This window comes from Schistocerca nitens, chromosome 6, assembly GCF_023898315.1.
Source record: "Schistocerca nitens isolate TAMUIC-IGC-003100 chromosome 6, iqSchNite1.1, whole genome shotgun sequence".
NCBI lineage: Eukaryota > Metazoa > Arthropoda > Insecta > Orthoptera > Acrididae > Schistocerca > Schistocerca nitens.
This window is the reverse complement of record NC_064619.1, coordinates 453,741,971-453,769,363: the sequence shown is the minus strand read 5'-3', so window position 1 is coordinate 453,769,363 and position 27,393 is coordinate 453,741,971. Positions and strand designations below refer to the sequence as shown.

At 38.2% G+C, this 27,393-nt stretch overlaps 1 protein-coding gene across 3 annotated transcripts in view; it reads left to right on the top strand.

The window, feature by feature from the left end:
- The window catches only part of LOC126262270 (ubiquitin carboxyl-terminal hydrolase CYLD), a 109,653-nt gene that overhangs the window by 48,364 nt on the left and 33,896 nt on the right, over positions 1–27,393 (top strand). For all 3 annotated transcript variants that reach the window (XM_049958779.1, XM_049958780.1, XM_049958781.1), the window contains 4 exons: positions 1,866–2,080; positions 7,298–7,451; positions 15,968–16,127; positions 16,218–16,414. In XM_049958779.1, the coding sequence (XP_049814736.1) occupies positions 1,866–2,080; positions 7,298–7,451; positions 15,968–16,127; positions 16,218–16,414 (726 nt within the window). The remainder of the gene's footprint in view (positions 1–1,865; positions 2,081–7,297; positions 7,452–15,967; positions 16,128–16,217; positions 16,415–27,393) is intronic.

The window sequence follows — 27,393 nt, the reverse complement described above, 5'->3', positions numbered from 1 at the left end:
TTGTACATATTTGCACTTTAGTTATATACTTTCACTGTACTGTTAAACATATTCCATAGCATCTTATCACAAGTGTAAATTGCTACATATCTTTTGAAAGACAGTTGTACTGTTTGTCAGAAATTCATTAAAAATTGTCAATGTTGCTAAACTCTGTAACTAGCATTTTGTGCTGTGTATCAATGCTATGGTTTACAGTATCAATATATGTTGTTTTTGTAAATGATTTCTCAATGTCTAGCATGTAGTAGCTTGCTTGGACTAATTTTTATATGGTAATTCATTTGGCCTTGGATCTTGTTACCCATACTTCAAAAACTTGTTTTTTTAGCTGGAGTTAAAATGCTTTCATATCTTCTGCCACGTTCGTTTATAGTACATTGGTGCATCTGAAGAGACACTGAGTGATGATCTCTGTAAAACTAAGGAATTGAGAAGTGTATCATTTTAGTTTGAGTTGTTCATGTGCAACTTGGGGTCTTCCATGTAATACTACTCTCTGTGTCATCCATACTTAATTAGTACCATTTAGTATTGCTGGGATAATGACATATAAATACAGTAAAGAATGAATATTGATAAATTTGAAATATGAGTGATCGAAAATGTAATAGTACCTAAAGCTGGTTGTTATACAAATTTAGAAATACGTGCCTGGGAAAGGTAAGATGCCCACGTGTTTCGAAATGAGAATGATTATTTTCAACAAATGGAAGTGCTGTACAAAAAGAATATTGGTATAACATTTCATGTACTGAGATAAAGATACTTTTTTGGCATCCATTCGTGTAAAGTATGTCTTCCAGACAATTTGATTATCAGTTTCTCCCTCTTGAGATTTAGACCATTCCTTCTGCAATGAATGAAAATTATATACAATGATTTGTTAATGTACATTTACCTTTTTGTGCATATTTATTGTTGTTTGGACTGGGGCTAATGTGACAACCAGTTAATTTGTGGAAAAGGAAGAACATGGTAGTATCTGTGTGCTGGTGAAAAGCTGTTGCTAAGCGAACTGATATTTATTTCAACAATTGCCAAGTTTTAGTTACAAGATATGAAAGGAAACAAAACCTAATGAAGATGGTGTATTAAATTAACATTAATATTTTCCGTTATTAGCTACATGACTTATATAACTGCATAAATTTCTATCGAAACATTGTGTTTCTATTTGTGCTAGATGTCAGGTTGTAGTACTAAACTATGTATATTCTCTTTCCGTCTATTACTTTCAATTCAGTTGTAATTACCTGGCAGTGGAAGACATAATTTATTGTTCTTTATAACAGTAATGTAGGTTCACACATTTTATTTGGTTGGTGGTTTCATTTGCTTCACACGGATGTGATGATATTTGATTAACAGTGAGCAGTTTTCTGTCTGATAGAAATCGAGAATTGTCAACAATTTTAATGTAGATGAAGCATTTACTTTTTCAAGATATTTTGTTATTGAAATTCATAGCATAATTTATGATGGCACCAAGGTGATTTGAGTCACATTCAGTAATGCAGCTGTTAGTGATTGCATTCTAAGGAAGTGTGAACTGTAATTTTGGTACCAACCCCTTTTCTATCATTGTCATCAGCTTTGTGATGATGTAAATTACAGTGGTATGTTATGAAACATGAGTATAAGAGATAAAAAGGAATGGTTGCAGTACAATCAGAATTTTTTCACTAAAGTTCAGATTATTTCTGCAATTTTAGTGAGCTGTATTATTGATCTTATTTTATAGTCATACCAACAGTACAACTTTGTACATCTATTGAGTACATTCGGGATGTGAAAATTGTGCAGATCATCCTTCGTAGGTTCTCATAAGAACTGAAATTTATATAGGTTTTTCTGTTACACAGATTTTCCTGACCATATCTTGCCAAGAAGGTTTAGTCCTACAAATGATGTAACTGCTTTCCTTGATGACTCTGAGCAGTCTGTAGTACCACCTGATCTAGAAGTTGGATCAGTTGTGGAAGTGAGAGTTAAATTGAAGCCTCATTATGGTGTTATTCGATGGATTGGTACTGTAGCTGAGGATAAGAAAAGAAGAAAAATTGCTGGCATTGAAATGGTATGTTTTTAAAATTGAGAACCAGAAGCATTAATTACACACATTTTTTACTGTAACAGAAGTAACCTGTTTTTGACAGTGTAATATAATTGTATAGATAAAAAATCCACTGACCAAGTGGCGGCAAGGGAACACACATGTAGAAATTTTTTTTACATATGCAAGCTCTCAGAGCCAGTGGCAGAAGGGTTGAAGGGGAAGGAAGAGGGGTGAATGAAAAGAACTGGAGAGGTTTAAGAACAGGAGTAGAGTTAGGAAAAGTCTCCCAGAACCCCAGATCGGGGGAGACTTACCGGACGGGACAAGAAGGGAAGACTGGTTGTTGGGGGACTGCACTGGACGAGATTTGAAAACCTGAGAGGTTACAGGTGAAAGACATGGTAATATGCAAGACAGAGATTACTGCTGAAAAAACATCATGCACAAGTTAATAAGAGTGAAAAGCTAAGTGCATTGTATGTAGGGGGGGAGGGGGGGGGGCAAAAAATAGACAGGTCAGAAAATGAAAGATGTAGAAAACTAAAATGGGGTGGAGAAAGGAGTAGGCACTGTGAAGAAATGCTGAGATGGAAGAAATTAATGTAAATGAAGGCCGGGTGGATAGTGGGAACCCAGAACATGTTGTAGCACTAGTTCCCATTTGCCTATGCCAATTCATCCTGACTGATAACAGTGTTTACATAAAAGCTAGTATATGACCTGTCATTTCACAGTTGTCTCTCCGTTTGATAGTATATGTGATTGCAGGGTGCTTAGGGCAAGTTTTGCCGTGGGAACAGTCACAGGGGTCCTTCTTTAAAACCTCAGGGCCCTCACAAGGACTGACACCTCAGTCCGTAGAACTTCTTACCCAACTCAGACCATGCACTTCTTCCTTTTACCTTCTTCCTAAAATCCACAAACCTTGTCATCCTAGCCATCCTATAGTTACTGGTTTCAAAGCACCCGCCGGACGTATATCTGCTGTAGTTGATCAACACCTGCAACCCTTAATAGAAAGACTTCTCTCCTGTATTAAAATCACCAACCATTTCCTAGATTGTCTGAAATCCGTGCCCGTCTCACGCCCTCTACACACCGTTGATACCGCCTCCCTCTATACTGATCATTTCCTCAGTCAGTACCTATCTGATTCCAAACCTGTGACATCCTTCCTGCTCATCTTAATCAACTTCACACTTACCAACAACTAAACCTTTGAGGGGCAGACAAACAGATCAGGGGTATGGCCATGGGAACTAGGGAGGCTCCTTCCTGTTCCAACCTTATGGGTCACTTGGAGAGGCTTTCCTGGGACCCACAAGCCTTCAGCCCCTGGTTTGGTTTAGATTGATGATATCTTCACCATATGGGCTCAGAGTGAGGCTCACTGTTAAAATTCCTATAATCTCTGGATATATTCTCCCAGTTGAATTCCATTTGGTCCTGTTCTAAATAGCATGCTACTTTATTTAATGTTGATCTCATTCTCATTAAAGGCCAGTTACACACTTGTGTTCACATTAATCCTACTAACAAACAACAGTACTTACATGTTGAGAGTTGCCACCCTTTCTATATCAAATGTTCCCCCCCGTACGGCCTTGACATTCAAGGCAAACATATTTGTTTGGACGCAGACTTTTTACAGTAATGCATCAGCATTCTCACCTCAGCCTTCACTTGGTGTAATGACCCACCAGCCTAGTTCAAAAGTGGGTTTCCTGGTCCATCACATGCAATCTTGGTACTGTTGATCCCTCCAAAACAAGAAGTTCGGAGCACACCATTTTTTGCTCGGTATTGTCTTGGTCTTGAATGTATTAATCAGCTACTTTGATGAGGCCATGACTTCCTAAAGTAATGCCCTGCAGTGACGTCCATTCTGTCTGAGATCTTGCCCACCACATCTAGAATAGCTTTTCGTTGCTCTCCTAATCACCACAATATCTTTGTCAGACCCTGTGCTCCTTCTCACCCATCTCCCTATCTGTGGCTCTCATGTTTTCAAATCTCGTCCAGTGCAGTCCCCAACAATCTTCTGGTGTACTGGGTGGCTTCTTCGAACTCTGCCTTTTTCCCGAAACCTCTCCAGTCCTCTTCCTTCACCCTTCTACCAGAAGGAGCCTTTTTTTTTTTTTTTTTTTTTTTTTTTTTTTTTTTTTTTTAAACACACATTTGCCTCGGGAGAAAATTTATGTTAATGGAAATTAATAAATACCCATTTTAAATGCCCCACAAATGGAATGTAGGAGGCTATTATTGAATTTTTATTATAGATTTTAATCATCTGGAATGTGTTACTGAGCACTGTGGTCAAGATTGTTAAATTGCTATATTATATAACCATGGAAGTTTTCCACATAAATATTGAGTGTCGTCCAATTTTTAATTTTTATGAATTGTTTCCACATAAAAATTTTTTAAACTAATGATGATCATGCCTATAGTTTAGCTATCATCTAAAAGCATTTGTTACTCATGTCACATTAGGTAATTAAAAGAAAAATATTCCTTTACTTATAAAGAAGCTGGAAAATTAAAAGCACATCCATAAAAATCCAATATAAGTGAAAAAAATGTGGAGCATATTGATATTTAATTAGTTCTAGTTCCCACAAAGTTAATTATCTTTCAGAACAATTTGTGTCTTTAGGTCGTGAAGAAGCAAGATACATTATTTTTGTGCATGTTCATTTAATCATTACTCATTGCAGAAGTACTTGTAGCTGAAGGTAAATGCAATTCCTTACAAATTAAAACTGTTGCAAACAAGAAAATGAAATCGTACACTGTCTTCTTCTCTGGCTGTTGAGACAGGCCTGAACTGCTTCTTCAGAAATGTGTTGCATTTGAAATATTGGTGCACAGGTAGAGTTTTTATTTTCTAATAGTTTTATCTTTGCAGGAATGTTAGATACAGTTTAGTGTTGAATGATGTTTTGCAGTTGCACAACAGTTATTCGCTACCATTCAGAAGGACCAGTGCAAAATGTCATTGTGGCCACTCTTAGTTGTGTTTGTTGTGATTTTTTTGAAACGTCAAAAAAAAATACTAAGCTGGTCTGTTTGTCAAAGTCGAGTTCATCTTTCATGGTTGTGCTCGTGGTTAATGTGTGTGAAGTTTTGTTTTCACCCAGACAGGTTTCAGCAATTTTGTGCTAGCTTTAGTGGGTTTATTTGTTTATTTTCACTCTGCAATGTTGTTGTATGTTGACCTCTAAAGAAACTTTTTGTACAAAATTTTTATATTTGGAAAATAGACGATTACTGTCCAATGTTATATGTCAGTTTTCCTTGCAGCAGAGAACTGAGATATATGTATCAGTGAGTTGAGGCATTCTATATTGTTCATTTATGGTATGTATAAAGGTTCTTGTTTGATGATAAATGTCAAAATAGAGTTGATGTGTGCATTTTTTTACATGAAGGTATTGATTTTTTATGCTGGTAGCTTAAGATCTACTATGTACACTACTGGCCATTAAAATTGCTACACCAAGAAGAAATGCAAATGATAATCGGGTATTCATTGGACAAATATATTATACTAGAACTGACATGTAACTACCTTTTCACGCAATTTGGGTGCATAGATCCTGAGAAATCAGTACCCAGAACAACCACCTCTGGCCGTAATAACGGACTTGATACAACAGAGTTTGGATGGCGTGTACAGGCATAGCTGCCGCTGCAGCTTCAACACGTTACCACAGAACATTAAGAGTAGCGACTGGCGTATTATGACGAGCCAGTTGCTCGGCCACCATACACCAGACGTTGCCATTTGGTGAGAGATCTGGAGAATGTGCTGACCAGGCCAGCAGTCGAACATTTTCTGTATCCAGAAAGGCCCGTCCAGGGCCTGCGCAGTCGTGCATTATCCTGCTGAAATGTAGGGTTTGGCAGGGACCGAATGAAGGGTAGAGCCACGGGTCGTAACACATCTGAAATGTAACGTCCACTGTTCAAAGTGCCGTCAATGTGAACAAGAGGTGACTGAGACGTGTAACCAATGGCACCCTGTACCATCACGCCGGGTGATATGCCAGTATGGCTATGACGAATAAACCCTTCCAATGTGTGTTCACCGCAATGTCGCCAAACACGGATGCAACCATCATGATGCTGTAAACAGAACCTTGATTCATCCGCAAAAAGGACGTTTTGCCATTCGTGCACCCAGGTTCGTCGTTGAGTACACCAGGCGCTCCTGTGTGTGATGCAGCGTCAAGGGTAACTGCAGCCATGGTCTCTGAGCTGATAGTCCATGCTGCTGCAAACATTGTCGAACTGTTCGTGCAGATGGTTGTTGTCTTGCAAACGTCCCCATCTGTTTACTCAGGGATCGAGACGTGGCTGCACGATCCGTTATAGCCATGTCTATAGCTAATTCCGCATGGCTTTGTTAGTGGTATTTTCTTGTCAACAGTAGATATGGCCTTTAAATAATAAAAGTTCCATTTTGTTCTTGTTTTCTAGAAATTTCACTCAGCATCTCGTTTTTCACATGACTGCCATTACACCATTATTATCTTCATTGTATTCATATTTGTCAACATCTAAATTGTCACTTTTAGATAGTTCATTATCTGTCCATAAACTCATACTATTCTGATTCATTTACGTTATACAGCTGTTCACATTTGACATCACTCAGCCTTCTCTTATTAATAGCCATTACATGAGTAAACAGGCCACGAATAACAGTGACCAAAAGTGGGCAACCTACAAAGAGACTGGAACTGCTACTGATGCAGTTAAAAAAAAAATTAAATTTTTGAGTGTGTGTAGAAATAAACAAGCAGGGGACTGCTTGTTAATGATGAGCTGTTAAGTTCATGTTTGAGCAAAACTTTTTGCTCCCTATACCAAACTCGTGATACCTCAAAGGTCTCATTTTTTCACCAAAAAATATGCCTTTTTTATGAGATGAGGTGCAGACAAACTACAAATGAGATGGCAAAAACTGCAGGAACCATTTAACACTGCTTTTGAGAAAAGTTTGCTCATTTTTTTCACTAGCAGCCAACATGTAAACCAAGTGATAACAAATTTGTATTAATTTATCATAAAATGTATATGGAGCCTTTAACTGGATTGAGTTTACAAGTGTTAAATTTGCAAACCTTTTTGAAGGGTTGGTACTTTCATCTTGACTATGTTATTGTTTGTGAATTTGTTTCAAAATGAAGACAATGGTAGTGTTAACTGGGATTTTGTCATCATGTGTTACAGGAAGAAGACCATGTTGGTTATTCAGATGGAAGTTTCAATGGCCGCAGATACTTTCAGTGTAGACCAGGAAAGGCTATGTTTGTGCCACTGAATAGTTGTCAGAAAGATGGGAGGTTTCAGGAACCACATGTGTCAGTTGACTCAAGAATAAAAAGTAAGTTCTGTTGTTCAGTTCATTCAACATTTCAGGAAATTCTTGAAATCACTGAAACAGAAAGGCTAGACAGTACGTCCCTTCATCTCTTTAGGTGCTGCTCTCAGTACTGCTGATAATGACACTTAAAATAGAAAATGTTCTTGTAGCATTGAAAACAATAACATCTTTCTTCATGGACAAATAACTATTGGTCTAGGGAGGTTGGAAGGGGGGAGGGCAGACCACTCGGGCACTATGGTATGGGGGACCAACCTGTTACAAACATGGGGTATACTTCCTAGGAGGCATATCAGTGATGTGGCTTCTTGTAGAATCAATCTTTGGAGTTGATGATGGAAAAGGTAATGGACATGTCAGTTAAAATGTGCACTTGGAACAATTTTATTTGTATGCAAGACATCCATTTCTTAATATTTGTGTCACCTCGTCTGTAGATGGCCAGTTACGACAACTTCCTTTCCATATCCAGCTAGTCACACTGAATGGCTTGTACTACCTGTTCATTGAATTTGTTATTGAGGCTTCTGAACTCAGTGTTTGACTAAGGCAATGAGTATGGTTCTGATAACCTATGTGTAGTATCACATTGTATGTTGCAATACTTAATGTTGACAGTAGCAAAACTTGGTTTCAACTTTAAGAAGCAGTAGAATCTGGTGATACAGATAGTTGATAGTGTGGAGAAAGTCAGCCACATTTTGGGTTTGGTTTATTAATTGTAAATACACTGTTTCTAGTTTTAAACTTATACGTTGATCCTCAGGCAGCTTTTCTCAGAACACGCAGTACTTTGGTTTACAGGTGAGGTTATTGTAGGATAAATAAAAATTCACAATTTCAAAACTATAAAGATTGTACTACAGTCTCGTGTTAGAATGCTACTTGGATGAAATTGATCATCTGGAACATTTGTTTTCGGCATTCCCCCACCCCCGTTTTGTTTTTCAAAGAATAACACTCATGTTGTTGTTGCTGTCCATTTTTTCACATACACTCATTTGATTCACTTAGATCAAATAAAAAATATGGAGTAGTTAACAAGGTAAATGAATGTGTCAAATACTGTGATACAGCTGAATGATATGGTACTTTAGGAAAAGGTGTTTAATACTTCAAAGTTAAATTCAAGTAGGTACTTAAATGTAAGGCATTGGAATGAGAAAAAATTAATTGGAATTTAGGGATTTACAACATTACTGACTTACTTTTTATAGCTTTGATATAAAATGTGGTTATGAAAGTGTGTAAGATCTCAAGTACAACTTAAGTAGTACTCTCAGAACTATGCTACAAATTTATTACATATCTGATGCCATAAAACTTATTGACTGTACTGTCATTTCCTAACTTGGTTTGCAAACCCCCAGGGGGTTCGGGTTCACCAGAACACACTTTTTTTCCCCCCCCCCCCTCTCCCCATAAGGGTAGGTTTCAGGGTTACGCCTATTACTGTTTCCATAGTTTCTGCTGTTAATAAAAAAATGTTCCTTGTTACATAGTGTAACATTGGGAATTTATCACGTTATTACAATAATAAATTAATATTTACCACAAATGCCTGATTTACAATTATATAACAACACTAGGAATGCATTTGATTTTGTTACAATGTAAATCTAGTCTTCCAGCTTCTTTGTGTTCTAACAATACTAACAACAGTACCATGATCCCACTAAGGCAAGCCTTTGGTTTTCAACAACAGCCTACTTCTTCTGTCCTTATGGCAAATGCAGTAAGTTGTCAGTTGTGGATCAGAATTGTTTCCATTCATATTAAAATGGATAATTTGTTGAAAAGTGGAAGTTTGGAAGGGAAACTGGGTTTAACAAAATCAAAAGTTAGTGTTGTGTCAACAGGTCATTCTGCTTCTAGGGATGTGTGTCAACCTAACAAAAGTGAAATGGGTGTAAAGGAAAGTAAGCACAAACATAATTACATTAGGTTTGAAGTTCACATATAGGTGACAAGTGCTGTTAAAGACCATAGTGTGTTGTTTGTTGTGACATTCTTGGTAACAGTATTCTGAAACCTTCTCTACTCGAACACCATTTATGAAGTAAACACCCCACACACATAAACAAATCTGCTGTCTTTTCTTTACATGAAAAGCTAATGAGTGGAAAAATGATGTAATTGCTTTTGTATCTGGTGGACTGTATCAAAGACATTCAGTAATGTAAAATCAAGTACTTGATAGACACACAGGCAGAGAAACTTTACTTATAGTAGAGTGTGGAAAGTACCTTCTTTTGGAAAGGATTATTAGTCAGCTCAATCTAATCATTGATGGTATGATCAGGGAAGTGGTTTACTCTCTCTCTCTGTGGGGGGGGGGGGGGGGCTGTGATTGTGTTGCTATTTCTTCTAAGAGATTCATATTGGTTCCCTAATGTAATAGGTGTAATATCTTCATGTTGTTCTCAGTGGTTCTCACTGAATGTTTTTCTTCAGCAGTGTGGGCTACAAATGCTTAATGAGGTAAACTCCAAAGTCCTTGAGTTGACTAATTGATTGGTGTTGTCAGTTAACCAATATAATTTGATTTCTGCAGCAGGATTTGTAGTGAACTGCTGAGACTATCTGTACACAAAGTAGTTTCATAGAATTTAGAATTTGTGGTTTTATTCATGAAATAAGTGTCTTAACTATAATAGATTGTGCTCAAGATCATGTTCGTGTTAGAAATTTTTCTGTCTCAGTCCATTTGGCAATTGGTGAAGGGTGGGGGGGTTTGACAATCTATGCCACTGTTCACACCCCTCTTGTCTTAACTCTTAATGCCTGTGGAAGACAAAGAGCGGAAATGGAAAACTTCCAAGTACAATTTTTTATTTTATGTATTTAATTCCCCAAAACTGCATTTTCATTGCTGTTGTGTTCTTGGTACTCTCTTGCATGTCCCTAGACTTTATTCAGTTGTCAAAACATGGAGAAAGTCTTTCAAACATAGGTTAGTAAACGGCACATTGTCTTTGCACCAAGCTATGTGCATCTTTGGAGTTACAAAATTTACAAGGTTTGAGAAGCAGTTTTTGTTGAGACTCCAGTTCTACTAGTTAAAAACCAAAAATTGTATTTCTGTACTTATTAGTGGAACATGGTGTAAAAGCTTTCTTCCTGCTATTTTTCTGGAAACTGACATTTTTGTGACCATGGCTGTGTGCATAATAAAAGTTTATTCTTACAGAGAAGAAAACAGCAACCAGCCACTTTTAATAATGCTATATATCTACACAAATAGCGCTGTACTGGGCACACTTTCAGTGAGGTGTCTGAATATCTGTGGAGGAATAGCAGCCTAGTCTTCCGTGAGGGCTGAAACTGGAGAAGGTAGTGATGTTGGCCACTGCATCTTGAGCAAATTCGACATTCTAACTCATCCCAAAGTTGCTCCACTGGTTTCAGGTCGGGACTCTGAACAGGCTAGTCAATTTCAGAAATTTTATTGTCCATAAAACATTGCCTTGACGTGCTACTTTATAAGAGGCTGCATGATGTTGGTGATATAAAACAGTCATCTCCAAACTATTCTTCTGCTATATGCTGTACACAGTGTTGTAAAATATGTTCACATCCTTCCACATTTAGGTGGAAGCACAATAAGCAGACCACACCCTAACCACGAAGAATACCACCACACCATAACACCACCTCCTCCGTACTTCACTTTTTGTGCTACACATGATGGCAGGTAACATTCTCCATGCCTTTGCCAAATCCAAACCTTTCCATTGGATTGCCAAAGGGTACAGCATGATTAATCACTCCAAATTGCTCATTACCAGTCATCCACTGTCCAGTGGGGTCACTCTTTACGTCACCTCAAGCGCCGCTTAATACCGACTGCAGAAATAAATGACCTATGAGGAACTGCTCGACTATTTTAACCCATTCTTTTTAAATCCCTAAGCAGTCTCTGTGCTGTGCTGTTGGCAGTACTTTGGAAGACACGACTGATTCTTTCTACCAATTTCGTGCAGGTTTTTTTTTATAACAACCCAATGAAATGTTCAATTATCCCAGTCCGTCACTGCCTGAGGTCTGTTGGTGTTGTTTTAGCTGTGGTTGTTCCTTTATATTTCCACTTCACACTCATATCACCAACAGTCCATTGGGCAGCTTTAGAAGGGCTGAAATGTCCATGATGGATTTGTTACTCAGTTGATATCCAGTGACTTGTTCACATTCAAAGTCACAGAGCTCTCCTGTCCAGCCTATGCTGCTGTTACTGCTTCTCCACCAACAACACAATACTTCCCACCTGTTTTTATGCAGGTGGGTCCACTTCTTGTGACATCTAGTGATCAATTCCACATTACATGATGATGTTGGGATACATTTGATCAGATATTTTATACAAAAGTATATCAGTAATAGAATTCAGAAATTGTTGAGTGATTATAAACTTCTCTTAATTATCAACTCTTCAAATCGCCATTAAAAAGATTTTCACAGAAATGAATTACATTATTTAGTAACCTATTATAGAACTGATTTCCAGCTGCAGTTGGCTGATCTGTGGCTCTTGTATCATCACTAAGGATCGTATGATGATCACATCTGGTTTGTGTTCTGTAATTATGATTTCTCTATTTGTTACACTTATTTCAGCATTTAATCTAATCTTATCCTCACAACCCATATCTGAGCAATATATATTCCTAGAGTCATCATGTAAAGCTGCTTCGTGAAACTTCGTTAGTAGACTTTCTCGGGATAGTTTACGTCCATCTTCAAGAGTCTGCAAGTTTAGTTTTGTCACCATCTATGTGCACTTTCCTGTGGGTCAAACAAACCTATGACCGTTCATGCTGCCCTCCTTCGTATACATTCAGTATTCCCTGTTAGTCCTATTTAGTACAGGTCCCACCTTTTAGCAATATTCTAGGATGGGTAACATGAGCGATTTGTAAGGTATCTCCTTTGTAGACTGATGGTAGTTCTCCAATATTCTACTAGTAAATTGAAGTCTACCACCTGCTATACCCATGACTAAACCAATGTGATAATTCCATTTCATATCCATAAAAAGTGTTACAACCAGGTATTTGAGTTAACTGTGACTTATTGATATTATAATCACAGGACACCACATTTTTTTTCATTTTGTGAAGTGCACAGTTCTACATTACTGAACATTTGAACCAGGCTGCCAATCTTTGCACCACTTCAAAATCTTACAAAGTCTGACTGAATATTTATGCAGCTTCTTTCAGGCTGTACTTCATTTTAGATAACTGCATAATATGCAAAAAGGCTGAGGTTACTGTTAATATTGTCTGCAAGGTCAGTAATATAAAACATGAACAGCCTCCCCAGGCGCACAGATTGAGTGCACCTGGTGTTCTTTCCTGTCCCTTGCTGCCATTTCCCTAAAGGGTACCATTATAGGCCATACAGTTGAACTGCCGAAAATTAAATACATCTCTATCCTCTTGTGTATGCCTCCTCTTTACATAGGCCAAAGCTCTTGAATAGTGAAAATCGAAAGAGACAACTATATTGTACTTCAAACGTCGGTTATTCAAAACCTGCTACCAGTTTCTATGCAAGAATGTCTCATCTTCAGGCTTCAAGTGTAATCTACCATGAATGTACAAACCACAATGACAAAGGGCTACGAAGTCTTCAAATGGAAACAGTACAACCTAGTAAGCATGTTATGCCAGCATGTGCATCCAATAAAGTCGAGTGCAGCGAGGCCAGAATCAACTGGATACCGTAACTTCCAGTAACAAGCCCATCAATGGTCAGACGACAACTAAGATGATGCTTTTTCACGATGAAATTGGTAGCATGTTTCAAATAAACAACGTTTGAATTGCAATACAGCTGCTGGTTTCAATTTTCATTATTCAAGTACTTAATGTCTAGTTGCTATCGCACTGTCCTCAATGGATTACAAGGACAAAACAGGTTTCCCAAATTTGGTGCAGTGAATTCCAGGGCTCAGTTTCACTTTCAGTGAAAGACAGCACCTCAAACTTGTAAGTTAGGGGGATTGGTATAACATCCTGAGTCCTCCCTGGTCCCCATCTACCTTCTACAGGACATGTAGGTCTACCATTGACACTCCAATCACAGTCAAGTGGACAAGTACTTTCTGCAGAGGAGACATATCCACAGGAGAGGATAGTAGTTGAGTTATCTTTGGTACCACAAGTACATGACTCTTGGGAGCTCTTCCAGCACACCAATTTGCAGTATCTGCCAAGCGTTTTGTAGTCATGGCGATTTCCAGCTGCTTAAGAACATAAACTAACTCATTCGATGTTCAAGAACAACATTCACAGTGGGCCTGCATTGTGGCTGGTGCAATGTATTCCAGGACGGTGAAAAAATTACTTTAGTTAAGCCTGCTGACTATCTTTTAATCTGTTGAGCTAAAAAATACTAGTTCCCAATAAGAATTGAAGCAAATAACCCAAAATGAGATTTCTGTTAAAGCAATTGAAAAATCTTTAGTAAAAATTAATAGTTTCCTATTACCTTGTGATGTTATATATAGTTGTTAACAAACTCAAAAATAAAGTTAATTTAGGATAAATTGGTTCAATATCTGCTACAGTAACAGCAACACAGTGAAAAACTTGAAAATGCAAAATGTTGATGATCATACCTGGTAAATCACTTGTATGTGTTGAGGATATTTGAAGTCCTGTTACAATACATTGGGGCAGACCCATTGCTACACTTATTTCTGCTGAACATTCACTGTCCAGTACAACATACTGGCTTCTATTAGTCAAACCTTCTTTGAAGCAGTCACTGGTCAGCAAAGGCACTGGATATGATTGTATTGTTATTAGTAGTCTACATTGTGGTACAAAGTCAAATGCCTTTTGGAAACCTAGGAAGATACAATCTTCCTGTTCATCTGCAACTGCATTTGAAAGATACCATTTATGAATAAAGCAACTATGTATCACTTGAGTAAAACGCTACGGTTGCAGGTTCGAATCCTGCCTCGGGCATGGATGTGTGTGATGTCCTTAGGTTAGTTAGGTTTAATTATTTCTAAGTTCTAGGCAACTGATGACCTCAGAAGTTAAGTCGCATAGTGCTCAGAGCCATTTGAACTTGAGTAAAAGAAGGAGCAGTGTTTTGTAACAGCATCATATGAGTTTTGTTTTAACAATTAAATGAGCAATTTTTTATTCTCGAGTCAGAAACATACAAATTTACAGTAGCCGTATGAGATCAATCTTGGTGCAGGATGTAGGGCACAAAGGGCACTGAAGCATGTCCTTGTCCACAATCACAGGACATATCTTCTGTTATGAAGCCCCATCTCTTGAGGTTGTCTCTGGATCGTCCAACTCCTGATCGTAATCTGTTTAATGATTTCCACACCAGCCACCTTTCATTGTGCCCAGGTGGTAGTTCATCAGCTTCTGGCATCCATCCGTGCAGGTGAGGCATCGACTTCTTCCATAACTCCAGCCTTACCTTCTCTGGTGAAATGGTGAGCTTCTCGGATGTCCTCGGGAAGCTCTTTCAGGAGCTCAGCCATTGCTGTGGTGGATTATGTCTGTGCAGTGGATGGGTGCTGTTCTGTTTCACTTTCAGTCTCTCCTTGTTGGCAGCCACTGCTCTGCGTGCCCATGGTGGCACTATTCCAGTCAGGTAGTAGAGCCTATTAGTTGGAATAGGTCTTAGCAATCTTTGATCAACCTGCAGGTTTCATTGAGAGCAATGTCTACTTGTCTGGCATGAGATGACTTGTACCAGACTGGGGAATCATATTTGGCGTAGAAAAGCGCAGTGCCACAGCAGAAGAGCGAATAGTTTGTGGATGTGAGCCCCACTGTGTCCCAGATAGTTTGCGAATTAGGTTGTTTCGAGTGGAGATTTTCATTTTGGTGTTCTTGCAGTGAGTTTCGAATGTCAAAGTTCTGTCGAGATTGACTCCCAAGTATTTAGGGGTGTGATGATGCTAGAGTTGGATGCCTGACCTATATGTAGCTCACGATTAACTTCCCTGTTCCTTAATTGAAAGGCATACACTTGTGTCTTCGAAGGGTTTGGTCTGAGTTGGTTCTGAATGTAATAGTTTGACAGTGTTCTAATTGCAGTTGTCAGGTTTCTTTCCACTGTTTCAAAGCATGAACTCTGCTTAGCAAGGGCTAGGTCATCTGTATATAAGAATCTCCTTGCACCCGAGGTCAATAGTTGGTCATTGGTATGAATGGTGAAGAGAAGTGGAGCCAAGACACTTCCCTGAGGTAGACCATTTTTCTGCACTCTCCAGCGACTGTGGTGTCCTTGAAATTCAACAAAAAAACCTGCAGTTTTGGAGGAGGGTGCTGATTAGTCTGACGTGGGCGTTCTTGATCATATTGTATAATTTTGCGTGGAGTAACCGATGATGGACAGTATCGTATCCTGCTGTGAGATCCATGAAGACCACACCCATTATGTGTTGGGCAATTATGTGTTACATTTTCATGCACAGGACATGTCTGTTCTCATTTGTGTTGCTGGAATTTTATAAAGTGATGTATTTGTTACAGGCTTTGGTCAGATTGATTGCCCTGTTATCCCTGGAGTTGTCCCACCACTAAGATGGAAGGGCGATACAGAGTCCTTTTGTGGCAAGTTTAGGGGCATCCAGGGTCATCATAATTCGTGCTACTTAGATGCTACTCTTTTCAGTATGTTTACTTTTACCAGGTATGAATTTCTTCACTATTTAACTTGGGTTACTTTGCACGCTTATTTACTTCCGTAATACACTAGAATATGTGTGAATTTTTTTTCCAGCGCCTTTGACAGTCTGTTGTTCAGACCTCCAACAGAGAATGATATCAAACAGTATGATGAAGTGCAGCGAGTTTTGAGGGAAGAAATCGTTAATCCCCTGCGGCAGAATCTCTATGTAAGAGCCGACAGAGTAATGAAGTTGCGGACTTTGCTTGAGAATTTAAGTTCAGTTACAGGGTTAACAAGTGAAGAGAAAGGTATGATGTTAATGTGACCCCTCTTTTTTGCTAACAACCACAATACTAAATGCTATGTAGATTTTTTTATTGGATGTAGATCTGATTTGCACAACTCTGTATTGTGCCTCTTTATCCTAACACATCTTGACAGAATGCCTATGCTTTTATTTCCATTTACGTTACAAGCCATCTTCTGTCATTCTCCTGTATTAGTTTCTTATTTCGCACTGCTAATACTTGTACTTTTCTGAACTATTAATTTTTCTGTGCTGTCTGTGCTATAGATTGAAAGTATTGGTTTTCACCAGATAGAGTTCAGTTGTTTGAGATTGGTGGGCTTGGGGGAGGCAACAAGCGAAAATTGAGGTCTGGAGAATTACAGGAACAAAGCCACATACTCCACACCTACCTGCACCCTACCCCAAGTCCCTTACTTCACTTGCCCTCCACCTACATCCTCTTTCTATTATCTCCTCTTCCTCACTTTTGTCATTCTCTCCCAATCCCATCCTTCAAATCATCGCATTTCATCATTGTGTATTGAACAAATTCACCAGTGTTGGGGCCATGTTGCGTTCTTGTCCCGTGCCCCTGCTGCCCTCCCTTGTAGCAATCACAACTGTCAGCCATCCCCTTACCCAATCCTCCTCCTCCTCCTCCTCCTCCTCCTCCTCCCCCCCCCCCCTCCAGCAAAGCATTTCTGAGAAAGAAATCTGTTGACATCTGATATAAATTAAAGTATTGTTTGGAATTGAGCCTTACATGAAAGTGAAACTTGGATGTTAGACAGTTTGGGCAAGAAGGGGTTCGAAGCTTTTGAAATGTATTGTTAGAGTTTAATGCTGATTAATTGTGGAGAAAAGAGCTTTCTGACACAATTTGAATAAAAGAAGAGGTAGTTGACGGAATAAATCTCAAGACTTAGAAGCATAGTTAATTTAGGAGTAAAGGGAAGTTTTTATACTACAGAGGTAAAAAAAAAAGTTTTCTTTCATATCCTATCCTCTTTATCCAGCCAGTTGCCAGGTTGGGAAAATTTGGTACTTTTCCCATTTTGCAGACAAACAACCATACCAGTGTGTAAGGTATTATTGCGGTGGGGGGTCACCACTTCCAAAAGCATTTTAAAGATACTACAAGCTCTGGTGTATCTGAGACGGATGTGAGAGTAAGCCCAATATTTACCTAGGTGGATGTGGAAAACTGCCTAAAATCCACATACAGGTTGGTTGGCACACTGCCCCCCTTCATTGACTTGCTAGGTTTATTTGATCTGGAGCCAATGTGCATCCCTGTGTCCTTGAAGTAGATGCATTAACATGCTTGGGTTTCAGGCATGTGAGAATTGAAACATTCAGCAGAGTAAAATGAAAGTGTGTTGTAGTATTAGTGCAGAGATGGAGAGACTTTCATAGAATAGACTAAGTGTGGAGAGAGGTGTCACAACAGGCTTTTGACTAGACCACAACAAAAACGCCATGCATTTCTTGACTTGTGTTGAATGAAATATGGGCTGACATTGAGGAAAATTGCAACACAAAAAAGGATACTTGTGTGTGAAATTAAGTTTGATATCATAGATCAGGTGCATGAGAATGCCCAATTAATTAAGATTACAGAACTGTACACGATTTAAAACTTCAAGAAGTCAGTATGGTGTGAAATGTCCACAACTGTGATACATCACTGAACAGAATCAGAGGGGTTGACAGAGATTTATTCCTGTTTTGTGTGCAAGTCCACAAGACAAGGTCAGGTTGCTGAATGACAATAATGAAGAAGTTGCTCACTGGTCATATCCCGAAAATGATCAGTAAGCAAATATGCCAGGTTAAAGTGCGAGTCAGGGAAGTAATGGTATATAATATGACAGTTCAATACATTTCTAACAGAATTTACAAAATTTATATTTTTGTACAAAAGTAACTGTGATATTAGAACTTCTTTTAGTCTTGAAAAGTACATGTTTGAACCACTTCTCTACTTTCTTTCTATTTCTACACAGTGTGACCCCTTTTTTTACTCAAATTAATTACAGAAAACTATTTGGAGCATTGCTCTCGTAACTGATAAACATAGCTCATTAGACATTGTATACATGAAAATTAAATAAAATGTTAATCTTGTTATACAACCGAACATCATTAACCTTATTGGAAAATATTGTGCAATATGTTGAAACTTTCCACACTTGCTCCTCTACTCATGTGATTTCCCTATTCATACCACACCAAGTATTGATACAGTTCAGTAACTGCATTGTGCTATAGGTCCTTCAACTTTACTCACAAAACAATATTGACCTGTTTTTGTAATATGTGCCCATTATTCTTACTGCTAGCACCATATGGTGTCCTTGGGATCCTGCTGTAAGTTCTCCGTGTTGCTTCTTCCATTCTTTTATGTCCATGACTTGTTCAATAAGACTGTGGTCAATTGATCAGTATCCTATACATTTATCAAAATCAACCAAGTATTCCCTCCCAATCAACTCACTTTCAGTAGGACAGACAAACCCTTTGGGCTTTATTACATTCTTGCATTCCTATTACAATACTAGGAGGAGGAAAATAAATTATGTTAAGGAAACAGGTAATCACTCTGATTAAAATTACTCTGTGATTGACAAATGGCAGTGGTGGGTGTCGACAAGGGATCTCAGATCGATTCCATATTCCTAGATTTCCAGAAGGCTTTTGATACCATTCCTTACAAGTGACTGTTAATCAAATTGCGTGCATATGGAGTATTGTCTCAGTTGTGTGACTGGATTCGTGATTTCTTCTCAGAGAGGTCACAGTTCGTAGTGACAGACGGTAAATCATTGAGTAGAGCAGAAGTGATATCTGGCGTTCTGCATGTAGTGTCATAGGCCCTCTGCTGTTCCTGATTTACATAAATGATGTAGGTGATAATCTGGGCAGCCCCCTTAGATTGTCTGCAGATGACACACTAATTTACTGTCTAGTAAAATCATCAGACAATCAATTCCAATTGCAAAATGATCTAGAGAGAATTTCTGTATGGTGTGAAAAGTGGCAATTGGCACTAAACAAATAAATAGAGTGAGGTCATCCACTTGTGTACTAAAAGAAATCTGATAAATTTTGGTTATATGATAAATCGCACAAATCTAAGGGCTGTCAATTCGACTAAATACCTAGGAATTACAAATACAAGCAACTTAAATTGGAAAGACCACGTAGATAATATTGTGGGGAAGGCGAAACAAAAGACTGCGCTTTGTTGGCAGAACACTTAGAACATGTGACAAACCCACTAAAGAGACCGCCTACATTACACTTGTCCATCCTCTGCTGGAATATTGCTGTGTGGTGTGGGATCCTTACCAGATAGGATGGATGGACGACATCGAAAAAGTGCAAATAAGGGCAGCTCATTTCGTGTTAGCGCGCAATAGGGGTGAGAGTGTCACTGATATGATATGCGAGTTGGGGTGGCAGTCACTGAAACAAAGGCGGTTTTCTTTGTGGCGAGATCTATTTACGAAATTTCAATCACCAAATTTCTCTTCCGAATGCTAAAATATTTTGTTGACACCCACCTATGTAGGGAGAAATGATCATCGTAATGAAATAAGAGAAATCAGAGTTCGGATGGAAAGATTTAGGTGTTCCTTTTTCCCATGCACCATTTGAGAGTGGAATGGTTGAAAAGTTGTATGAAAAGGGTTTGACGAACCTTCTATCAGGCACTTAAGTGTGAATTGCAGAGTAACCATGTAGATGTAGTGTAATAGGCCGTTGTGGGTCAAGTCCTGTTCCGCTATTGAAGAATTGTCGCATCAGCGAAAGACGTTTGCGATGTTTAAGTAAGGTAAGGGAGTCCAATATGAACAGACCTTCTGTGTGTATCGCATCTGTTCCTAGAGAGAGGGCGTAGGAGGAAGGATGTAGCCTAGTGTGTGGAAGCTGGGAGAGTGCTGACTATTTTCTGGGCATCTGGTACGCAGTCTGTGGACCCAGAACAAACGAGATTATGGAGTCTCTTAGGAGAAAAACAAATTATGTTTTTTGATTGTAATGTAATAAAGCTCATGTAGTACTGTTAGACAGAGGCTTCCCATAGATAAAGAATGTGTTAGTGTCATGTTAATTGACTTAATTCTATATGCAGTTATGCAATAAACATCTGGAAACGGATGGTCAAAAGTGAAAATACATGTTCAGTCATCATTTGATAATTTGATATAAGTCGTTAGTCGGAAAGCTTTAGCTTTTAACCAACTAAAATGACCAAAATCCAAATGGATACTTTTTTTTTTTTTTGCTGTATATGGTGACAGTGTTTTTCGAGAAAAATTAGAAAGAGTAGCATTAACGACTTAGAATTTGCTAAGTAAACAATGAGAATTTGCTAAATAAACAAAGAGCACATATACCAAGAAGATAAGAATTGTTACGGGCAACAAGAAAAGAAGCAACAATACAGAGTCATACAGTTAGTTGTGAATTTAAATTGTTAACGAATATCGTCAATATTGCAGAGTTATTTGACATGAAAAAGGGATAAATCCCATTCAAATTACTGACTAAGAAGAATTTCAACAGAGATCTTATCTGCGAGACACCGAAATCATTGCTACTCCAGCGTGTTCATGCTACAGATACAGCAGAACGCAACAACCCAGGGCTATCTTTGACTACTGAAGGTATATAGTCGCCTAATTACAGTTTACCAGCACCAATGGCATGCTGCCATTAGCTGGCAGAATCAGGAACAATTTGACGAGATACTACACGTGGTGAGCAGTGTATTTTGTCATAGTGTACTTGTGAGTGGATTTTTTCTTATGCCTATTGCATCACATAGCATGGCTTCGGAAACAAACGAGCAAAATACTTTAGTTGCTAAAGCAAGAGCTAGCTGATAAACAGTTAATGGAAAGCATTAATCAAACATTACAAGAAACTAGTACTCACATAACAGATTTAAATGATTAATTGAAAGAAAATAATGACAATAATTTAAAAAAGTTGTCACTGTAAACACTAAATTTGAGACTTCGAGCACAAATTTCAAAATGTTATCTTTGACCTTAAGGAGTTCAGAGGAATGCAAAATAGGATATCATACAAGAAGCTATTTCTAGTAAGGTAACTGAAGCACTAAAAGAGTACTTAACATCTCAAATAATAGAGCAGGGAACAAAGTTAGCAGATATTGACACAAAGGTTAACAGTCTCACAGAAAACTTACCTGATGAAGTATGTCAAGTATTAACTACAGAGTGCAAGTAATATTTTCATAACATTAGAGATAAGTTCGACAAAGTACAGCTTGAAATTTTTGATGCGAATATGCGGATAGACACACTTAACTCTTTTGGAAGCTCAGCTTCGAAACTTTTGTAAAAGATACCATTAGTTTACAGAATAGCTCAACCACCTTGGGAGGTAATACTACACATTGCTTAGAAAATTACAAAAACTTTCCAGTGCAATTACAGACACTGAAAATAACGTGCAAAACAAACAAATTGGATATGGTCGTTGTTTACCTGTGGATCTGGTAGATGATTTGCAATTGAGCAGTGGCTTAAATTTGCCAAAACAGTTCGCCTAAGTTTAAGCCCAAAGGAAATTTGTCTCCATCTATTTCTTAAGAGTATTTAATCATCACTCAGTAAGTGGAGTGATCACAAGAAGATAGATTTCGTTTTAGGACGTTTATCCAGAGACGCAGCAGAATGCAGTACTGCTCATTCTGATGATTTTAAATCATGGGAAATTTCCAGGACAAGTTTAAGAGGAAATACTGGTCATCCAGTACCCAATAGAAGCTAACATTACAGCTTTTAGATCCAAAGTACTAAAATAGTTCATGGGTACTTACAAGAAATATATCAAATTGCATTAACTGTAGCGAAGTATTTAGATGCTGTATTAGATGAAACTCACTTAGTTATAAAGTGTTGTTATGTAGGCTGCCACACTGTCATAAAAGAAATATGGTGTAGAGGATTGTCGAATGTAGGAGATTTACTATCCTATATTGATGGGCTAGACAATGTAAATACAGACAAGAATGTAATGCAGCAAGACCAGAAGAGAAACAGTAATAATAGAAACTGGAGACCATGTAAAAGTTCAGGTACATTTAGTAAAAGAAGAAAATAATTACTGCAGTTACACGCTAACAGTATGAACAAAATAAAATCAGATGAAAATAACCAGATTAAGTTGTCTCAAATGTTTGTATTTCAAAAGTAACATGATGACACAGGCTAATGTGCCACATACAGAGGTTATAAATACTAACCAAGTTATGATGCAAAGTAGCTATCCAATGATTACCATCGAAAACGGAGAGAATCCTGGGTCCAGGGCCAAGATCCAGGATGTGACTGAACACTATGCAACCCGTTTGTAGAAAAATTAATAGTTTTCAGCAGAAAAATATCAATCAAGAAATGGTTATTAGAGGGGGAACTCCATAATAATGAGGAAATGTTCAAGCCTATAGTATCTAGAGTCATGTGGGAATAATGTAGAGCTGTATGTACATTCTGGTAGTGAAATTTATCTAATATCCGAAGAGTTGTTTACAACATGCAAAATGAAGGAAAATTACCGATATTACCCGTAAGTGGAGTATATATAGGTGAAATAGCTGGAAATAAAGGTAAGCTAATTAAACAAGAATCCCAATATGAATTGGATGTCTTTCTTTCACCCAAACGTTATTAGTAGTATATGCAAGTATTGCTAGGTTTAGATTCGTTATTGAAACGTCGTGTAATAGTTGACTTTTCCAGTAGAACTTTAAGATGTAGTCTGGGTGACTACAGGGTAGAAGTACCGTTTCAGCCAAGTTCACTGTAAATACAGAAATCTTCCATTCAAATAAAATACATATACTAACTAGCACTAACATATTAGTGGAACAGAGTACAGAAGTAGTTCTTGATCCATCCAGAAAAGATATTTGGATAAAAGTGTTCCAGTCAAATTCATTGACAGATACCCAGAAGCAAGAGCTGTATGGCATTTTAAGAGCATATAACAATGTCTTTTTGGACAAACCAGGTGAAATCAGCAGTTACGTTCAGAGTTTTAAAATGAAAAAGGCAGAACCTGTCTTCTATAAACCATATCCAGTACCAATTAATCTCAAGAATGATGTCTAGGAGGAGATTAATGAAATGATAGACCAACATATAATCAAGCGTAGTATTAGTGCATATAATAATCCTCTATTAGCAGTAAAGAAAACTACAGGTGGTGTCCATCTTGTTATCGATGCGAGGACTTTTAAACACAGCGAAACAGAAAGAGACAGGCCTGTCAGTGTAGGTGAGTTATTAGCTAAATTTGCAAAAGCTAAGTATTTTACCTTGATGGATTAAACATATGGTTACTGGCACATAAAATTGAGGAATCTTAACAGTATACCACATTTTTATGTGATGGAAGATAGTACCAATTTCAAGTACTCCAACTTGGACTGAATATTGCGGTATTAGTTTTTATTAGAAAACTAGATCAAGTGTTAGGGAGAGAGTTGCTTCTGGAACTCTTTGTATACGTTGACAATATCCTTTTGGTTTCAACCGATTGGGAAGAACATTTTGAGCCTTTGATTAAAACCCTAAGCAAGTTTAGAGAAAAAGAGTATCACTACCAAAATATCAAAGTCACATTTCGGTTGAGAAGAGCTGAAGTTCCTAGGACGTCTTGTAGGAGTGAACGGTATTAAACTTGACCCTGAAAGAATTAGAGCACTCAAGGAGTGTCCAGAACCAAGAAACGTGAAACAGCTACGTTCGTTTCTACGTTTAGCCAGATTTTATAGAAAGTATGTACGAGGTCAAGAAATTAATGAACCACCTCTTCTAGCACTATTTAAGCAAAGAGTGGTATGGCTATGGCTCAATGATACATCGAGAGATTTTCCAAGGTATAAAGGATTATTGGTTAAGACTCCCCATTTTAAAACATCCATTGATGAGTGAACCTTTTAAACTATTGACACCTCAGAATACTGGATAGCTGCAGAGTTATTTCAGAGTGAATGGAACCAAGAACTAGGTGAAGATAGAACTATTTCTTTTGCAAGTATAAGCCTGGATAAACTTGAGTTAAATTACACAGTCATTGAAAAAGAATTGTATGGAGTATACAAAAATTTGAAACATTAATTTGGGGATCCAAGTTGATAGTCTATATGGATCATCAGGTACAGATTCTTAATGGAGAGTAGATTATTACGCCACAGGCTAATGCACTGTGCACCTTACACACCCCACCCCCACCCCCCCACCCCCCCGCCAAAAACTTTGATAGTGAAATCAAGTACATTAAAGGATGTCAGAATCGTACCAGACGCATACCTAGGTTTCCGTTAGGAATAAACGAAATCAGACAAATGAAAGGTCCTGGCGTTACTTTTGCTGTAAATTTCTTAAGTATAAGTTGTATACAAGACGAAGTGTGTATCTTAGCCAGAAGTATAAAGCAAGAAGTCGGTGAATACGTGTATTTCAGAATGAAATTTCAGTGATATCAACAGGCAGATTTACGCTTGTTTGAGAGGCATTTGGGGAAAATAATAGATCAAGTATTATTTTGACAAGAACACCAAAACAATTCTACATGGAAACTATGTACTCTCTAAAGTGTTGAGTTACAGTTATAGCATTCAGACACAATGGAAATTGACATTTTGGATTGCGTAAGTTTATAGCACATATTATAGTTTATTATTTTTAAGGTTTGAGTAAAAAAGCCGTACAAGTGATACGAACTTGCCAGACCTGTCAGAAAGTAAAAAGGAATAATAAGGGCATATGCTATAACATGTATCCATTTATACCAAAAGGATTGCATGATTTAACAGCATCGGGTTTCAATGGGCCTTTGCCAACCAGTAGAGGTGCAGTTACATATCTTTTTGTAATGGTTGGATGTTGGCCGAGATATGTAACTTTATATCCAGTCAAACATGCCAGCTCAGATACATTAATCCACTGTATGCGTAATTATTTTACCGATGTTGGAGAGACCAGAGAGATTTTTAACTGATAATGGCCCACAATTTATTAGCCAAAACTTAAAAGAATTCTTAGCATTGGAAGGAATACGTCACATAATCATATGTAAATGTAAGCCAAAATCCAACCCTTGTGAGATGAACAACAGCAAGGAGACAGCTTAGACAATGTTGTAAAAGAAAATTTACAATGAGTAGTAGATAAATGGCTGTGTAAATATGAGGGTTGGAACTTTAATAGTGGCAACTATTTATTTACAGCTGGTACAAAATAGATACGTGTTTCAAAGTTTTACTGACCTTCAAAGTAGTCATCAGCATTGTGTATAACCCTTTGCTGGCAATGTGGAAGTCGTAGGATTGTAGCAGTGCCAGTTGTGTTGACAGTTTGAGTGGCGCGATCTATTGCCTGACGAATTTGTAGCAGTTCTGAAGCAAATGCCGTGAAGTGTTTCCTTCAGTTTACAAATAGAGTTGAATGTACGAGGGCTTAGTCAGGGGAGTGCAGTAGGTGGTATAGCACTTAGCCCCATCAGTCAAGTAAATCAGTAAAAGCTTGCACTGTGCATGCTTGAGCATTGTCCTGCAGAAAGTATCATTAATTCTGTCTCTTTGCTGTTCATTTTTGGAACACAACCTATGACCAGCTTAGAGACAGAAGTGATTACACTTTCTGCAGGACCTGACCAGCATTTTGCAATAGACTGCGCCGCTCGAACTGTCAACACACCTGGCACTGCTAAGAGTATCCTGTAACTTTCACATCACTGGCAACGGGCTATACGCAATGCTGGTGACTACTCTGAAGGTCAGTAAAACTTTGAAACACGTATCTACGAGGGGCGTTACAAAAGCCCATGCAAAAATAAAAACTACTTACGTGTACGGGTAAACCTCTTTTATTTTTCGACAGTCTCCTTTTAGACTTATACACTTCGTCCAATGATGTTCTAATGTGTTGATCCCTTCCGAATAATAGGAATTTTGTCCAACTGTGTTCTAATGTGTTGATCTCTTCCGAATAATAGGAATTGTCCAAGTCTGCGAAATAGCTATTAGTTGCTGCAATCACCTCCTTGTTTGAATAAAATCTTTGGCCTGCCAGCCATTTCTTCAAATTGGGGAACAAATAGTAGTCCGAGGGAGAATAGTGTAGTCTGGAGGATACGGGGGATGTAAAACGAGTTCGAATCCTATTTCCATTAATTTTGCGACCACAACTGCTGAGGTGTGTGCTGGTGCATTGTCATGATGGAAAAGGACTTTTTGTGGTCCAGCCGCCGGCATTTTTCTTGCAGCTCAGTTTTCAAACGGTCCAATAACGATGAATAATATGCACCTGTAATAGTTTTACCCTTTCCCGGATTGTCGATGAGGATTATCCCTTGCGAATCCCGAAAGACAGTCACCATAACCTTTCCAGCTGGAGGAATGGTGTTCTGTGTTTTTTTGTGCGGATTCTCCCTTGGTAAGCCATTGTATAGATTGTTCTTTGGTCTGAGGAGCATGTGTCTTCCACAGTGACGAAATGACGCTTAAAGTCCTGTGGATTCTTCCTGAACAGCTGCAAACCATCCTTTCCAACATTTCACACGATTCTGTTTTTGGTCAATCGTGAGCAATCACTGAACCCTTATTGAGGATAGCTTTCTCATCTCCAGATGTTTATGCAAAATATTATGCACCGGTTCATTTGACATGCCCACACCACTAGCAATCTCACGCACCTTAACTCTTCTGTCTTCCATCACCATATCATGGATTTTATCAATGATTTATGGAGTCATAACCTCCACAGGGCATCCAGAACATTCAGCATCACTTGTGCCCATATGGCCACTCCGAAAATTTTGGAACCACTTATAAACTGTTCTAATCAAAGGTGCAGAGTCACCGTAATGTTTATTGAGCTTCTCTTTAGTGAGGCATTTTGCCTTTCATAAAGTAATGTTAAATCACCACACAAAATTCTTTTTCATCCATTT